The 19,177-nt window shown below is 39.1% G+C and overlaps 1 protein-coding gene across 1 annotated transcript in view; it reads left to right on the forward strand.

Annotated features, from left to right (window-relative positions):
- Positions 1-19,177, forward strand: part of PHEX (phosphate regulating endopeptidase homolog, X-linked) — a 186,118-nt gene that overhangs the window by 51,377 nt on the left and 115,564 nt on the right. Inside the window, exons 10-12 of the mRNA XM_006899531.1 lie at positions 42-135; positions 3,350-3,478; positions 18,856-18,957. Of these exons, the coding sequence (XP_006899593.1) occupies positions 42-135; positions 3,350-3,478; positions 18,856-18,957 (325 nt within the window). The remainder of the gene's footprint in view (positions 1-41; positions 136-3,349; positions 3,479-18,855; positions 18,958-19,177) is intronic.

Here is a 19,177-nt window from a genome sequence, read left to right on the forward strand (position 1 = left end):
AACCTAAAATACAATAAATGCTCTTCTCTCTCTGTTACCAGGACCATTGCCAACTATTTGGTTTGGAGGATGGTTTATTCCAGAATTCCAAACCTTAGCAGACGCTTTCAGTATAGGTGGCTGGAATTCTCTCGGGTAAGTTTAAGGAAATGGCAATGCTGTTTCACAAGATAACTTTGCATACCAAAATATTCGTTATAGTAAGTGAACCAAGTAAAATCATCTTTAGGGATTGGAGCTACAGGGAGTTTTGCAGTCTAAGCACTGCCTTTCTCCCACCGCAACGTCTTTCTTTCTTTTGAGGTATAACTTGCGTATAGTGTAGCATATTCAAGCTATATTTTGATGTCACAATAAAAACGTATTTGGCAAGCTACTCTTAGTCATGATATCACGTTTACACACCCCACCTGTTTCCAACTTTTATAACTGGGTCACTTTAATTGTAATTTTAATATTGCTTAATAATATAAATTTAACGTTTGTATTTCAAACACTTTTCCTTGTACAGTTTTAGTAGCTTGAGTTCTTTACATAAAATGGTGGTGTTTTTGACCATATCATATCTACATCCTTTTATAACGTTTAAATCATCTATAGATTAGATAAAATATGTAGTATTGTGAATGCTGTTTAAATTGTACTTTATTGTTTTATTCTGTTTGTTGAATTCAAAGATATATGGGAGTTTGACTATTCAAAATATACTTTGCTTTTGGGGATTCAATTTTGTCTTGAAGTCTGCCCACTTTCTCAAGTTTTCTTTTCTTCATAAATTCAGTGAATGGCAAATCTTATTATCTATGATTTCAATTAATTGGTGTTTTAGAGAATTTTTTTTATTCATTTGAGGAGTAACTCAGTCATTTAAAATACATTTTGACCCTATAAAGTCACTGAGAAAATGACTATATATGTATATGTACACACACACATATACAGGTTATATCAAACTGAAGTAAAAAAAAATCGATTTAGTGTGTGTGTGTGTGTGTGTGTGTGTGTGTGTGTGTGTGTGTGTGTTTCTGTGTGTATGCTGCCCTGGACTTACTCACCAAGTTGTTCCAAGAAATCTGGAAAACAACCACTTGGCCAACTGACTGGAAGAGATCGATATTTGTTCCCATTCTAATGAAGGGTGACCCAACAAAGTGTCGAAACTTTAGAACAATCTCATTGATTTCACAAGCAAGCAAGATTCTACTGAAGATTATCCAAAAACGACTGGAACAGCCCATCAGCAGAGAACTGCCAGAAGTCCAGGCTGGGTTTAGAAGGGGTCGTGGTACTAGGGATATTGTAGCAAATGTTAGATGGATCTTAGCTGAAAGCAGAGAATGCCAGAGGAATGTCTATCTGTGTTTCATTGTCTGTGCAAAGGGGCTTGACTGTGCGGATCATAACAAACTGTGGCTGACTCTGAGAAGAATGGAAAACCCAGAACACTTGATCGTTCTAATGCGAAACCTATACTTGGACCAGGACGCAGTCCTCAGAACAGAGCAGGGAAACACTGTATGGTTCAGAATTGGAGAGGGCGTACGCCCAAGATGTGTCCTGTCTCCATACCTTTTCTACCTGTATGCAGAACAGATCATCCGGGAGGCTGGGCTCTATGAGGAGAAATGCAGCATCAGGATTAGTGGAAGATCTATCAACAATCTGTGTAATGCAAATGACGCAACCCTGTTTGTTGAAATTGAAGACCTGAAGCCCTTGCTGCAGAAGGTCAAGGATTGTAGCCTTTAATATGAATTGAGGCTCAGTGTCAAGAAGACAAAGATTCTGACTACTGCTCCAAGTGAAAGCATCGGGATAGATGGTGAAGAGATTGAGATTGTTCACAGCTTTAGTTTGCTTGGCTCCACAGTCAACACTCTCGGCACCAGCAGGGAGGAAATACAAAAACGTATGGGGATGGAAAAGTCTGCTGTTAGGACCTACTCAAGGTACTGAAGAGCAATGGTGTTTCTCTGGAGACTAAGGTGCGTTTGATACAGGCCATGGTCTTTGCAATCACTTCTTATGCATCAGAGAGTTGGACAATGACTATGGAAGATAGAAGGTGAATTGATGCCTTTGAACTGTGGTGCTGGAGAAGAGTATTGAATATACAATGGACTGCCAAGAAAACAAACAGATTTATTTAACATGGAGAGGATTAAACCAGGCTGCTCCCTAGAGGGAAGGGTTCTGGGCTTTGTCTGACATACTTTGGACATGTTGTAAGGAGGGACATGTTGTAAGGAGTTGGGCATCATACTTGGGAGGGTGAAGAGACAGTATAGGAAGGGAAGACCCTCTATGAAGTTGATTGATTCCGTGACTAGGGTAATTGGGATGAGAAAGAAAGGGGTGTAAGGATTCATTTGCGAAAATTTGAGGTTAGGTAGAAGGAGATGTTTCTTGTGAAGAGCAAAATACAATATTCAGTATTATTCAATTGCCAAAGAAGATTGTGGAAGCTCTTTCTCTTGAAGGTTTAAAAATAAATTTATTTCTTAGGTTGGAGAGGGCTTCAGCTACTAAGAAAAGTAGAGGAACAGTAGATGAATTTTACTCCCAACAAAATGACCTCACTCTAAAATTTATGCAGAGTCTCCTTGAGCCACCATGCAGGGGTCATTATTGTCACTGCCTACCTTCAGTTCTGTACCTCCAGGCCCCTTTCCTTTCTTCGCACACCTGCAGAATCCACTGAGGACACCTTAAAATATATTTATTACTCTGACTTTTGAGCCTTCTAAGTCCTACTTTCGGACCTGTTCACTTGTTTGCAGATTTCCTTCCCCTACTGCCCCAACACGTTTTTTTCTAGATAGATGGGACTAGTCTTTACATTTTGTATTTTACATGGTTTCCAGTTTGTTTTTCGCTGTGGCACACAGTTAAATAGCATCTCGTTCAAATGGATCCTCTTGAACCGCTTTAGGAGAGTGTACTGCTCAGAGCAAAGAATCTCCATTTGATCATCTGTTCATTTCCATTCCTGCTGAAACTTTAGCATTACTCCCTGCCCAACACCCCCCCCCCCCAGTTCGCTCCCCTCTCTGAAAAGAAAAATTCCTTCATTGGTATACCATTTCCCCTGTCCCCCCTTGGCAGCTGCCTTACGTCTCTAGAGTATTAAGATCTGTTTACTGATTGCAAGAACAGGAGAATTATACCATGTTCAAGTCAAAATATTTTCATCTTTGACTCCATGATCTCAAGTAGGTACATCATAGGTTGTGATATAGTCAAATAGGTGCAATGTTTTATAGACTAATCTCTTCAGATTATGTGAATTTTCTTTTGCGCAAGGTTTTCTTCCAAGTGAAACTCATTCTGGATGAATTGTTTGCTATAGGTAATCCAGGGAACCACAACTTTGTTGCCTCAGTGGGACAAATGTGTCAACTTTATTGAAAGCGCCCTACCTTATGTTGTTGGAAAAATGTTTGTGGATGTGCACTTCCAGGAAGATAAAAAGGCCATGGTAAGTCCTCTTCACTGGTTCATGAAGTTCAAGTCAATAGGCCAATATCAGCTTTTCAGCTGTTTAAGGGGATAAGCCTCACAAAACAGTTTTCTGTCAAAGGAGTATACCTGTCATAGAATATTAGCAAAATTAAAACACTCATACAAGTTCTATAAAGAAAGTTATAGAAACAAGTTCTAGATCAAATCTTAGAAATGAGAAAGTGAGCATGAAATCATTGCACACAAAGTCTAATTATCTGAGAGAAATCAAACGTGAAGTTAATACTTAAGGATGGAAAGGATTCATCATAATTTTATACCTGGATATTTGAACTTGTAAGTTACAGAAGGTATAAGTTTTCTATGGGATCCCTTTGTTTTAAAGATGTAGAAGCTGGAAACCAGAATTGAAGGCAATTATTATTCAGTTACCAACTGTAAACTGAGTGACCTTGCCTATATGAAGTTGTTCTGCTACTCCCTGTAGAGAGTGGCCTGATTTGAATCCACCATTGGCTCCCAAGGGGAAAAAAAATCTCTCATGTGAATTACAGCTTTGGAAGCCTAATGAATTGATTCAACCTGATGGCAATGGATTGAGTGAATCTTCTTGTATAGCATATAGTTTCTTAAACAACTCAAAAGAGTTTACATTTAATTACACAGAAAATACCTCTTTGATTTTGGAAATTTTGCTGGCGCTCCCCGATTTAAACAAGCTTGGAAGCAGGAGTGGCATCCACTTCCGAAGAAGCTTGCTTCCGGAAATTCAGTGAACTTGGACAAACGATGAAAGTTATACAATTGTTTAGGTCTTTCGTTCATAGGGTTACTATGAGTCGACTTGACGACACGTAACAACAACATACAAAATTAGATAAGTGAAATGAACCTCTGAAAATGTGGCTGTGTTTAATTTCTGTCATCCAGATACATTACCTGATAAAAGCCAAGGTTCATTTTCATTCAGGTAATAATTACTGAACCCGTTTCCTGTTCATGCACTATTCTATGTATCTAGACTTAGGAAAGATCCTTGCCCTCCTTAAGTATATACTCTCATGTTGGCTGAGCAGACAATGCAATATTAAACAATACATGAATTATCACGCATGCTAGAAGACAGCAGGAACTGTGACAAAAGAAAAAGATCAGAGCAGTTGAGAGTAGTTGTTTCCAACTCTTGACTATTGTGAAGAAAGCCACTATAAAATATAAAATATGCTTTGGCGGCTTTTATGGTTTCCTTGGCATATATTCCCAGTAGTGGAATTGCTGGGTCAAATGGTATTTCTGTTTCCAATTTTTTGGGAAAGCACTAGACTCCCTGTACCATTTCACCCTCCCAGTGAAAAATGGTTCCCATCTCTCTACAATCCCCTCAACAGTTTTTGTTTACTCCTCTGTGGAACGTTGCTATTGCTGGGGTGAGATGGTATAGTTGTTTTGACAAAATACATTTTGAAGTTGTTGTTGTTGTTGTTATTAAGTGCCGTCGAGTCATAGGCATCATCCTCTCTCCAGGTTCAGAATAGAATATAAAAACGCTTTGATGTCTGAGTACATCTAACTGTGCTAATTTTAGCTGAGGAAGGGAATATTGTGGGAATATACTTTTGGACATTTCGGGTTTTCTATATTAGATTTCAATGTGGAAATTTCAAACGGATGTATAAGCCTGGAGTTCTAGCAAAATGATAGGGCTGGATATACTTAATTGTCAGATGTAAAACTGGGTAAGAGCTCTAGGATAGTGAGCGGAGAAAAGAATGTGACCACCGGATGGAGAACAGAGGGACTAGATTGTGTAAAGGAAGAGGAATAAGCCAAGGAAACTTGGAAGCCATGACCTCGCAGGCAGGAAGCAACGTAGACTGGTGTTGCCAAGGCCATGTGCGGAAAGCCTATCGAGAGGAGACTGATCTTGTGTGCCAAATGCTTTTGAGTTGTAAAATGAGGACTGACCGTCGTCTTCAGCCACATTGTGTTCCACAGTCACACTGAGAAGTGTCAGTAATCAGGAAGAACACTTTAAAAAAAAAAAAAAGTAAAACAAGTATTACCATGAAAGAGCAAAGGAACATGGTAAGATCACGAGATGGTTTTTCTTCATTAAATAAATTTGCTCTCTCCTTTAAATATTGTTCCAGTGCTTGTATACTACAGATTCTTAACACAATCACCTTCTCTTACTCCATCCATAGCATCGCTTTGAAATGGTGGAAAAGGCTTCAGTCATTCCTTGTGTTAAAAATCCAGAAACCAGAATGTTGTGTGGGTTCTGACTCCTCGCTGCTATTCATGGTGTTCCTTAGGCTAGGATGGATTGCTTTGCCTTTCTCCCAAGTTGAGGATTGTTAGCAGATCGCAAAACCCACTGTTCCACCGTGGCTCCTTTCACTAAAGTGCAACCTTACGGCCGCTTTTGACTGACTCACAACAACATTGCATTTGGTTTCTAAGCCTCTCACAATGAGAGGAGGATGCTTAGCTTTCTCTCCTGATGCTGCTGCTGGATTTGAACCACCAGTGTAAGGTGGACTTCGTTTAACATCACTGCCGACTGGGACACCAGAGTTCTCAGAAATAAGGCTAAATAAGCCATAGGCACCTGTTCCTATTTTTCTGCAAGATCTTCCCCCCCCCTTTGATAGTTTTATTGTGAGCAGAACAAAAGTTAATAGAAAATTTGAATTTTTTAGTTCGTTCACTGTTGTTTAATTTTCTCCCCTCCTACCACCCCTCCCCGTATTCTGGACTATTATACAAAGAATGCCTAATCATATATTCCTTTTAAACAGTTCTTTCCTTCATATGTTCCAATGCAGTGTTTGGTTTTATCTCCGCTTTTCTTAGTTTCCCCCAGCCCCCATGTCAGTTCTGTTTTATAACAGTGGCATTCTATAATATTCGGACTGAATGTGTCAAATCCTATGTGAAGGCCTCCTGAGTTGGTTGTTTTATTGAACTGTTTAAATTTTCTTTGAAAACTGTGACATAAATTCCTATACTGAATTCTCTGCTTCTGTTCCTCATCCTTGTTAGACAGAGCCTCTATATGAGGCGGGCCCAGGCGCCTCTGCTTGGTACTATGTCAGTCCATGTTTTCGAGGGTCTTCCCTTCCTTCACTAACCCCTCCAGCTTTTCCAAGGACAGGCCTGTCCTAACAACATTCTCAGCGTATATGAGACTGTATTTCACTATCCATGCCTCCGGGGGCACCTTCTTCCACCTTTACTGAGACATGGTTGTTTGTCCCATTGTAGTCCTTGGGATATTCAGCACTCTTCTCCAACACCACAACTCAAAGGCATCAGTTCTTCTGTCACATTTTTTCATTATCCAGCTTTCAGCTACATAAAAGGTAATTTATTTGAATCAAGTGCACCTTCGTGTTCGAACTGACTTTATTGCTTTGCATCAATTTGGAGAGGGCCTTGACAGCAGTCATCCCAGCAATCTGTGTCTTTATTTTCTGGTTGCTGGTTTAATTTATTATTATCCCTACAATCAAATGCCTTGCATAATTAGGGAAAGACAAGTAGGTGCATTTGAGAAGGAAGTCAATTGAGTTTTAATTGGATACAGTACCGTGAAATACATCCACAAGGTCGAGTTTAGATCTTCTGCATTGCCTTATCCCTTGATGAGAGTGGTGTGTTGACGTCACCTCCCACTCTTGTGGGACTGTCTCCTTCCTTCTTCTATTCTGTTAACAGTTATTTTTATGTATTTTGTAAGTCTATCATTTGGTACATAAATGTTGATCAAGGTTATGTTTTCTTGATTTATTGTGCCTTTAATCATTATGTAATGCCCTTCATAATTTTTTTTGTGTTGGTTTTCATTCAGAAATACTGTTTTTTTGAAGTTGCTATTTGTTTGGTATATTTTTTTTTTCAGCCATTGAATTTGAGTCTGACTTTTTTTTTTTTTTTAGATGTGTCTTTCATTGGCAACATGTTGATGGGCTTTGTTGTTTTATACATTCTTTACTCTTTTTCTCTCAATTGGTAAATTGATCCATTCACATGAAAGGAGACTATTGTCAGGCTAGTTTTTACCATTGCCATTTTGTCATGTTTCTTTTTTTGGTGTTTTTGGGTACTGTGGTCCATCCACTTTTCCTTTGGCGTCTCTGCATGAAGGACTTACAATTTATTGGAATTTTGGTGGTGTTTTCACACATTTCTTAATTTCCTTCCTTTTTGGAAAGGATCTAAGCTATTCCACTGTTGTTGTTGATTTCCATCAAGTCACGGTTAGTTCACATTTATCAGGAAATTTCCCTGAAGGCTGACGGTATAAATCTACCAGCTGCTCCAAGGAAGAAGATGCAGTTAACTTCCTCTGAAAACCTGCTGCGGGTTAGCTGAGGGTTGGTTCACAAAACAACAAGATTCTGATTTGAAAGTTACTTTAATTAAACAGCATCTATTTCTTTTTTCTTAGTATCTACTTATAGGAAACATTTAGAATAGGTTTTGCTTATAGAGTTTAAAAGTTTTAAAGAGAAACAGTGAAAAGTTAATTTAGAAAGAAGAAAATGAGATTGTATTTTTAATACGTATAATTTTCTGATGACGGAAACAAGAAGCTTTCTTTTTTGTCCGAGCTGCTCTGTATAGGTAGTAATTCCTATCTTACAAACATGTTTTTTTTTCTGCCCCCTCCTGCTACAGCTGGTGCTAAGGACTTAAATACCCACATGGGCCCAATTTCACTGGTGGATTTTGAACTTGGAACCTCCAAACACTAGTACTTCACCTCATTACTGTGCTGAGATAATTGAATTTATTTACTCTCATTAATATTCCTTAAACTCTTCAATTCACCCCTTCACCATTTCTCTCATTCATTGAGTAAATGAGATATGGCTTTAACGTTGACCGCAAAAGTCATATGAAAGTCACATGCTTTATTCAAATGCCCTTAGAGTGCAGATACAGTTACCCTAGGTAAGACATCCTACAGAGTATGATCCAAGTCCCTTTGCCTCATGTCTTGGAAAGAAACTATTTTTTCTCTCGCCACTAAATGTTCCTGTTGTATGGTTGGGGTTGGTTTTTTTTTTTCTCCATTTTCATTTGTTTTGCTTGTTTGTTTTTAGCAAAGAGTATCTGTTCTTACTATCGTTTCTTCTTGCCATTTACTTTGCTGAATACCTATCTTGAGTTTGGGCAAACAAAAATGATTTGAGTTATAATGTGCCATGCAATGTAATTATAAAATACTGATCTTAAATAGAACTTAAATCCAATTTTCTCCAAAACTGCATTAGCATCTCACAGCCCAGCTGTACTGTTCGCAATTTGGGCACATTGTTTAACTTCCTTGAGCTTCTGTTTTTCCATCTGTAGATGCTGCAAAAGTTGTTTGTTGCTCAGCAATTCTGGGTGATAAATAATAACAAAGCCTCATGGTTTTAAATAAGCAACCATTTCTTGCTGATGCATCTTGAGTTACTTGGTCATCTAGGCAGTTCATCTTATTTTGGTTAATTTACTCAAATGTCTATGATGTGATGATGTGGACTGGTTTGTCATAGGGTTCTTGAGTGACTCGGCTCTGCTCCATGAGCATCTCATCCTTGAGTTGGGTAGCCTGAGCATGTCTGCCTCATGATGGTAGACGTGTGAGAGAAGAAGCAGAAACGTGCCAGGCCTCTTGAGCCTAGGCTCAGAACTGGCACATTATGGCTGCAGTCTGTAGGACAAATCGAGTCAGAAGATTAGTCTAGGATTATAATGTGGGTTGAATGACTGCATAACTGTAGCAAGGGGAATGACTGGGAATTGTGCTTTTTGTGTAAAGAGTTTAAAAGATCTCATTTTAAGGGAGCTCTGGTGGCCTAGTGGCAAGATCCTGTACTGCAATCCCAGAGGTATGCGGTTCAATTCCACCAAATGCTCTACTGGAGAAGGAGGTGGCAATCTCCTCCTGTACCAGTCAGATCTGATTTGACGGTACACATAAAAGTAATACAATAAAAATTTTAAAAAAATTTTTTTTTAAAAAGACCTCATTTTGTATGGTGAGAATAGTCCTTGCAGAGGGCTGCCTAAACCAGCTGACACATAGTAAGTATCTGGTATGTGCCTTGCCTAAAGTTAATAATAATAATAATAAAAACAACAACAACATTATTATTATTATCATTATTATTATTAATTCATCCTGTCAGAGTCCTTTAATGGAGGGGAATTCATCTTGGGGGGAAAAAAGAGGAGTTGCCTGGGGGAGTAGGTTGCTATTTTGAGTCTGCTATATAAGCCCTGATAGTGAAATGGTTAAGTTTTCAACCTGAACTCAGCTGTTGAGTCCTCCATCTGCTCCAGGGTAGAAAAGACTTGACGGTCTGTTCTGTGAGAGATGGCAGCCTGGGAAATCATATAGGGCCCTTCCACTTTGTCCCGTAGGGTGGTACAACTTGTAATCAACTCGATTGTTTTTCGATTGTTTTGGATAAACAGTGCCATCCAAAGCCATTGTGGTAGCTTTCAAGTCATTTAAATAACTCAATGAGAATAAGTATGAACAGTCCTCTTGCCCTTGTCCTCAAGCTTGCCATCTTTCTTGTTGTTTTCTTTCTGCTGTTGGATAGTGTTCAGTGAACTCTGGTATCATAGGGTTAGGGTTTTTCATACCAGATCTTTCAGGTGGAATAATTTTTATTCACAATCAACAGCAACTCACTGCTATCTTGTTGAAACTTATCCATAGCTGAAATTCCAGTAGGTTTTAACAAATTAAACTGCATAGGAGAAAAGTGCCATTTTCCCTCCGAAAAGCTTGTTGACTCGACTACTTGTCTTTGGATTGACGTAGCACTAGTCTTTAGTCATTAGGCCATCAAAGCTCCCTGCAAAAGATGTTTAGTTCAACCACAGTTCTTTGCTGGGGTGCCCACTAGCAGTTTTTGCAAAGCATAAATCAGCCTACTTACATTGAAGCTTAACGTGAAGAAAAAAAGATTATCAACCCTGGGCAGCATCATGATAAAGAATGAAGAAATAGAGACTATAATTTTCAGTTTGCTTGTTTCTTTCATCGGCAGTCTGTGGATGAGCAGCCAAGAAAGCAAAAGACAAATTACATTGGGAAAGTGTGCTTGTTTTCAGAGACCTACCCAGAGTACTTAAGTGCAGTGTCGTCAATCTGTAGACTAAGGTGTGTCTTACCCAGTCTGTGTTCTTCACAATTACATGGTATGAATCAGAAAACTGGACAATAACTAGTGATGATAGAAGCAGAAGAATTTGATGTTTTAGAGTTGTGGTTCTGTAAAAGAGTATTGAATATATCATTCACTGCTAGGACAACACACAAGGGTAAAAAGCAGATTGCTCCTTTGAGGCTAGGATTCTAAACCATCTGACGTACTTTTTGTATGTTGTAAGGAGGGATCAGCTTTCAGAGAAGGACATGATGCTTGAAAGGGAGGAGAAACAGTGTAAATGATGAAGACCCTCAATGAGTTGGATTTATTTATTGACTGTTTAAATGGCGTAGGTGTATCAAAGACACTAAGGTTGGTACTCGATGGACCAGGGTTCCGAGCTTTTGTACATAGGGTCACTGTGAGTCACAAGTGAGTGGATCACACATAACAACAACTATATCTCAATTTTAGACCTGGTCAACATGAGGTATGGAGTAGTATAATTATCCTTTAGATTTGCAGGACCCCTATGGGTTTGTGTACTTATCTGTGATCTATTTGAATCTAGATCATGCTTCCTGCTCCCCACGTTTACAATTCTTGTTAGGGACACAAGGTAGATAGATATACATGAACAATAAATCAAACTCATATGTGTATTTTTCTGATTATTGTCGTTCACTCATAGTGATCCTATGAACAAAATATCTGAAACCAGTCCTGTCCTGCACCGTCCACATACTTCCTGACATTCAAGAGCCCATTGTAGCAGTCATTGTGTTGATCCACCTGGTTGAGGGTCTTCCTCTCCTTTGTCCACCCTCCCCCCATTCTCCATCATATCCCTCTTCAAGGAATGACATCTTCTAGCAATATGTCTAAAGTATGTTAGGCGAAGCCTCATCATTCTTGCCTCCAAAGAGGATTCTGGCTGCACCCTTTCCAAGACATATCTTTTAATTTTCATGCCCGTCCATGAAATTGTTATTGCTGTTCTCCAACACCACAGCTGACTCTCTAGGTCTCACATGCATAGCTAAGAATAGGTTTGAAGCATTGAACACTATTAATAGAAGACTAAATGAGTTGTGGGATAATATCAAGGATATTCATGAAGAAAGCAAAGGTTCATAACCAAAACAGAGTAGAAAGAAAAAACCAAAATGGATGTCAGATGAGACTCTAAAATTTGCACTGGAATTTTGGGATGCCAAATCTAATGGAAAACATCTAAGGAAAAGAGCTGACAGATCGTTTCAAAGGGCAGCTTGGTAGGGTAAAGCAGGAACCAATGGTAATGAAAGTGGAAGTGAAACCTACATTGAAGGCATTGGCAAAAAATAAGGTCCTAGGAATTGATGGGATACCAATTGACTTGTTTCAGTTAACAAATTCAGCCTTGGATGCACGCACCAGTTTATGCCAGGAAATTTTTGGAGGACTGCTTTCTGGCCTATGGATTGGAAGAGGTCTTTTTTTTGTTCCTATTTCCAATAAAGGTAGAGGTCTTTTATTTGTTCCTATAGATCACCTATACAGGTGATCCAATTGAATGTGGAAATCATCCCACAATATTGATATCATATGGCAGTAAAATACTGTTGGACATAATTGAATAACAGCTGGTACAGTACATAGGTAGGGAATTTGCAGAAGTTCAAGCAGGATTTAGAAGAGGCTTGGGCACCAGGTATATCATTGCTAATGTCAGATGGATCCTAGCTAAAAGTAAAGAATACAAGAAGAATGTCTATTTGTGCTTTATTGACTATGCAAAGGCATTTGACTGTGAGGATCATGACAAGTTGTGGCTCCCAGCCATCTCAGAGCATCATTGGTGTATATGTCCATTCAAATGTATCAGTAGGGCGGTCTTAAAATTTCCATGATTATGTGATGGATATTACAGTTGGAGAGGATAAAGGAGGAGTTACTGAGATAATTTACAATTTACTGAGATAGGATTAAGCAACACAAATGCCTACACTGCTAACCGCAAAATTTGAAATCAATGCTTAACAAAATGTTGTTCCTCCTGGAGGACCCTCTCCCTGAATACTGTAGATTTTAAAGTAGTAACAGTTTTTATATGCTGTATTTTGGGGTTTTTTACTCTAAATAAGTATTTGCTTTGTGTGGAGAACAATTACAATTGGCTGTTGTGTGTTGACTGGGTGTCATGTTAGATCGATGTTTGAGGAAGAAATATTATTTCTTTTTTTTCTTCTTCTTGCTTCAAAATTATAACTGGCTTTTGCTACCTCAGGGAACATGACTTGACTAAAGGCGATGCCATTATGTGTTGTCGATTAGTCAGAAGTGTTCAGTGCTGTATCTTCCCACTTCCACAGTGCGAACACCATTATTTGCCTTATTTCCCTTGACATGTGGACCTTCCACTGTTTCCCTTTTCCTTTAATTTAAGGAGGGTTGTTCACCATTTGAGAGAAAATGCATCAGTGCGTTTGGAAAGTCTTGAAAACGAATGGAATTTAGAACTGAGAGTGATCTAAAATAGGATGGTTGGGAGGGCAAAGACCAACTAACAAGAAAGCACGCAGTCCAAGTTGTCATAGAGGTTTTGTTGTGTATCAGAGGATTGAGTTATTAAAGTGTGGATTTAGGGAAGATAGAGGAGACAGGGGAAGGGAGGAAAAGAAATGTAGCCTGGGAGTAAATGGCTTTTTCTTCATCTGGAGAAGCAGAAATCTTTCTGCCTCTTTTTCTTTCTATATAGAATACCAATTAACAGTTTACAAGATCTAGAAACCTATGGAAAATATACTTAAAAGTTTAGTCAGTTTGAGAGGGAAAGAAAAGGACAAAAATCTGTATAAATGACTGAATGAAAAGCTGTTTTCTTTGTAGATTCCCACTGAAATTCTAATTATAAATGAAAATCATTACTGTATTACTGTTGGTTTAAAAAACTGCATTTGAGTAACAGAAGAAATCTACAAGCACAAAAAGTGAGTTTAATGCCATGATAATATTTAGGAAAGATTGGCCAGTTAGTGTCCTGTGAAACCAAGCTGCTTATAGAAATCTGGAAGAACTCACACCTGTTTTAACAATAAATGCATCATAAGTTCCCTAAAGAGAATACGAGCAAAATAACCTTAATGGTTAAAAAATTAACTAACAGGGAGTGGCCGGAAAGGCGGCCGCCCCCTAGGAAAAAAAGAAAAGAAAAAAAAAATTAACTAACAAACAAAACCCAATTCTGTTGCGTTTATTTCACATCATTGTGACCCCACTGGCCACAGCCATCATGGAGGCTCTTTCTTCTCTAGTGCCACTGGGGAGGTTCAGAGAGCCACCGGGAGGTTTGTAGTTTGCATGTGAACTGTTTGTGCTAATGTACAAAAATTCCCAGATAGGTATTTGCCAAGTCTGTATTTGACTTGGAAAGTCCTTTCATTTTCCTTATTTAGTTATTATAAACCAAAACATTGAAGTTGGAAAAGATTTAATTTTACTTGGATCCACTAATGAAATTAAAAGTCAAGAAATCATAGGACATAGTGCATTGTGCAGATCTGTAAAGGCCTTCCATTAAAGATATTACTTCTCCATAAAGATATTACTTTGAAGAAATTGGATGTGCATGACCCTCATCATGTTGTTGTTGTTGTGTATTGTTGAGCCAACATCGACCCATATCTGACCCTTCAGTGGGTTTTCAAAAGTAGTTAATCGCACGGGTGGAGATTGTCCATCTGTCTCCTGAGGGAACGGGTGGTAGATTTCAACTCTGTGCCTTCAGGATCTCAGTCCTCACTCTTGCCCATAGGTGTACGAACGCTGGGCTGTGACTAAGGAAGAATGAAGAATTTTGATAGCTTTGAATTGTGTTGGCGAGGAATATTGACTATCTTTTATGTGTAGTCGGAATTTTCATCAGAGTGAAGAGTGACAAGACTTCTTGTTAGGTATTTTGGAGCTGTTAGGAATGTTCAATGCCTGGAGAAGGACTACTTTCTGGGTAAAGTAGAGGCTTAGTGATAAAGACGACAGTCCTCAGTTAGGTATCTAACAGTGGCCGAAACAATGTGTTCAAACCTAGCAATGATTGTGAGAATGGCCTAGAACTAAGCAGTGTGTGTGTTCATCAGCCTCTGTAAGTCGGAACTGACTTAATGGTACTCATGTGTTTCCACTGGTAAGCTTTACTTTTTATTTACTATGTGTTTTCGTTTAATGGTACATTTTGACTCAAGTATCGCGAGGAATTTTATTGGTGTCTTTGCTTTTTTTGCTTACTTTGTTTGCCAAGGTGCATGCTTTATTTAAACAATCAATTCTTTATAGAATCCTCTCTCAGATCTGGTTCTATTTTACTTTTCAGCCACTAAACTAGGACTTCCTCAACCTTCTACAGAAAAAAGTGTAGATTTTTTTGGGATTCCATCCATCCATTTTAGCTTGCTCTTACCTCATATTCCTGTGTCCTAAAATGCCTCCTTTGTATATTTGCTACATCTCACCCCTGTAGCCTTCTCAGGGACCCTACTTCTTCCTCCCAGGTTTTACTTCTTACTGTCTTTTTTTCCATAGATATTTAAATACAGGCAAAGGTCTCGTATAGTCAATAACAAGTCATATAATTAAATACGTGCACAAACATAGACCCTCAGAGTCATCCTCTACAATCTATCCACTTTTGTCTTTGCTTTCTCTCCTCTTTGCACAGACGCCTCACCTGCCTTTTACTCCCTATGCTCCCCCCTTCTTCCTTTCTCCCCTCTTGTTGTGTATCATCAAGAATAGTCACCCAGTACTTTCCTGTACCATCATCCTGGGGATCAGTCTGGCTCTTCTCTTTTTCCTCACCTCCAGAGAAAAAACAAATCACTCGGTTTCATTCATTTTACCACTACAGCTATCTCAGATCAGTCTGGTAATCCTTCCTTTCCCTTGCTATTGCCAGGTTTGTGAGAATATTACTTCTCTTTCCACATCGATTGTCTGGAATGGGTTCTCATTTACTGAGACTCTATGTGTAGCTTCCATGTAGGGAGCTCTGGTGGATAATGCTGCCAGCTCAAAGGTACTAGGTTTGAGAGATGGGAAATTTACTCCTGTTGGATTCCCCTTCCCTCTGCAAGTTTCCTCTGGTTTATGAGAGGCCTTTCTGGTGATTCTAGTAGCTCAGAGCTCACAACTGTCATTTCATGTCTATACTCAGAACCTGTCTCGGACATTCACTGTTCTTGCTGTGTACGATCGCATCGGAACTGGCCCATAGCTCACCCTGTGGCTGGTTTTCATTGCTATTTAGTCGCAAAGGGGGGGGTCAGGGGAGATTACCTATCCTTCTCCCCCGAACAGTTGATGGATTTGAACTGTGTTCCTTCAGGATTGCAGTGCAGCTCACTCCTGGCTCGTAATTTCCTTCTCTATCTTGCCTTGGACCAGCAGTTCTCAGTCCTGACAGCACACACATATTGCACGTCACAAAGTCCCTGATGGAGATTTGAAACCTCTGAGTGTCCCGGTGGACCCCAAATCAATGATAGCAGCAGTCTCCTGCCTGGGGCTCTAAGGTTTTCAGATCCCCTCAAAGATCCTCATGCTGAGATGTGCTGATTTACATAACTTGGTCTTTTCCATCTTCTCATGTCATTTATCATTCCCCAATCCCAAGGTTTCTCTTCTTTTAATATTTTTACTAAGTTGAGAAGAAACAGCTGTGAAGCTCTGCCACCCCTTTCAATCTGCTGTTTGTTCTTATTTACATACGATGGAACCCAGCCCACTGATTTACAGCTCTGGTTCCCTTACAACTGTTACTGAACTGAAAATATAGCTAAAAACTGATTAAACAGGAAAAAAATTCTTTTGAGCTTTACCACATGATTAAAACAAAACAAATATTGCCAATATTGTCTGTTTTGGAGAGTGACAACTGAGGGGCCTTGTACTCAAGAAGTGGCAGAAATGCCGCAGTCTGCTCAGGCTTAGTGGTGGCCTCTCTTTTGCTCTGATCCTCTGTACTGGTCCATAAATGCTGGAGGCAAATATAGGGCTGTCAGTTTCCTGCTGTTTCACACTTTCTTTGGTTCGTGGCTTTCAGGAGACATTCTTTCTCTGACATCCTCCTTTGGACCAGTCATTTTAAGTTGAAGCTGCTAAGGAGAAAATAGGACAGTGGGTAATTGATACAGATCATTCACGCTTCTGTCTTAACTTTATTTTGCCACTATATTTGGAAAGAACTAATATCCTTATGTTAGTCTAATTTACAATGCCCAAGTTTCTCTTGGAGCGCTGGCTCTCCTTGCCTTTTCATCTGTTTCTATTATCCCAACTGTTCATTCACTTTCTTGTGCAGTCCTTTTTTCAACAATTACCCATGCCCCAGCCCTTATTAAGCTATTAATAATGAGTTTCCACCTTAATCAGTTTAAAGCAATTTTCTAACTGCACACAAAAGTTATTTCTGTGGAGATTTCCTTTTACAACTGGGCCATCAAATTTTTATCATGGAAAGAAATGGTTAGTCATCCTCCAATGGTAGAGGAAAAAAAGGAATCTGTTTCCTGTAAAAAGAAATCTTGCTGGAGTATGGAAGCAAACGCAAAAGAATCCATTTCTTAACATGACTAATATAATATAAGCAGGTTGTTTTTACTAATTTGTCTTGCGGCAGAAAATGTTGTTTGAAGCTTATTTACTTTGTTTACCGACATCCAAGCAGATATATGTACTCCCATGTTTATCGCGGCTTTCTTCACAAAAGCAAGAAATTATAAACAACTTAGCTGCGCATCAACAAACGAATGGGTAGGGAAGCTGTGGTAGATTCGCATGGTTGCTGGTTTCAGAGAGCAAGCAGCCCAGTGGAGACAGTGAGTTGAATGCCTTGCATGTTCTAGCCTCAGAAGTCATCACCTCTGGGGTATTCTGGTTTTTAGAGGCGAATTGCCAAACCTTACCATATTCAAGGGGTGGGGATTTAGAGTCCATCTGGAGTTATGTTAAAGACTGCCAGAGCACACCCATGTTTATCACAGCTTTGTTCACAATAGCAAAGAGTTGGAAACAACCCAGGTGCCCATCAACAAACGAATGGATAGAGAAACTGTGGTATATTCACACAGTGGAATACTACTCTGCATTGAAAAACAAGAAATTCATGCAATATTATTCAAAATGGGTGACCCTGGAGGACGTTATGCTGAGTGAAATATCTCAGTTGCAAAAAGACAAATACTGCATGGTGCCACTGTTGTAGAATGGTACTCACATGAGGGTTGGGGTAAGAGTGAGAAAAACTCGATAAATTATGTATACTGCATTGAAACAGATGAGAGCGAGAACAATTTTAAAAGCGATATATTATAGGGTATTATGGTTCTCAGAAGTGTCCAGAATTAAGGTTGCATAGTGGAGTGTGCTCATTGTGGGGGCAGGGATTGGGGTGTGGGGGAATTGTATACTAATGAAAGAATTTTTCTTTTAGTTTTCTTTTTTTTTTCTATATTTTATTAATTTTCATAAACATTTACAGAGATTTTGGGCTTCCACTCATTCATTGTTGCACTATTCTCTCTACCCTCCTCCCAGTTTGTTCTTGTCCAAATGCCACAGTGCTTGTCAAAGCCAGTTCTGATTAATCTTCTTTGTCAGTGTATCCTTTGCCATTCCCTATCACTCCTCCCTGAGAGAGACTTCACCCTGAGTCATAAGCAAAAGGGGACGGCGTATTCTCTTAGCTACTTCCTGCTGAAAAGGGACGCTGTGGGTTTCAGGGTGAAGATCTTCTCTCACTACTCTAAAGGGCCCCTTTGGCAGTAGGAAACACATAGACTATTATGGAGATTGATTTTGGAATTTAGATGCACTCTTATTGATTGTGCTTGGCTGTACATGTTCATATCCTTGAAGATGTATCATGGGGGTGTTGCAACCTAGAAGACACAAATTTGACTAACAAGTTATAAGTACATGAGTCAAAAGTGAACTGGGAGGAAGGGCTGGGCAGGGAGAAAAGTGCAACAATGAATGAATGGAAATCTGAAATATCTGTAAATGTTCAATAAAATTAATAAAATTTAAAAAAATCTCGCTGGATTTTCAGAGGCAAATACAAAAGAACCTCTTTCTGAAGGCGATTATTATAATGTAATATAATAGAAACAGGTTTTTTGGTGAATTGCTCTGTGCGCAGAAAATGTTGTTTGAAGCTTATTGACTTTGACCCTGCCTCTTCGGTATCTTTTTGTAGATGGAGGAGTTGATTGAGGGAGTTCGTTGGGCATTTATTGACATGCTGGAGAAAGAAAATGAGTGGATGGATGCAGGGACCAAAAGGAGAGCCAAAGAAAAGGTAAGACTCCTTCTTGTGGGATTTTCATGCTTGACATTGACTGTATAGTGGGTTTTTATATTGACTGAGCCGCTTGCTTTGGATGACTGCAAAGGTAGGTGTCTGCATTTAGATGAGTACATCCATTTCATCTCCAGGAGGTAAGAGAAGATGTGAATTTTACTTTTACTAATTGCACTTCAAACACCTAGTAATTTAGCCTTTCCTTCTCTTGTAATTG

This window comes from Elephantulus edwardii, unplaced genomic scaffold (assembly GCF_000299155.1).
Source record: "Elephantulus edwardii isolate Elephantulus edwardi_28Jun2011 unplaced genomic scaffold, EleEdw1.0 scaffold00260, whole genome shotgun sequence".
NCBI lineage: Eukaryota > Metazoa > Chordata > Mammalia > Macroscelidea > Macroscelididae > Elephantulus > Elephantulus edwardii.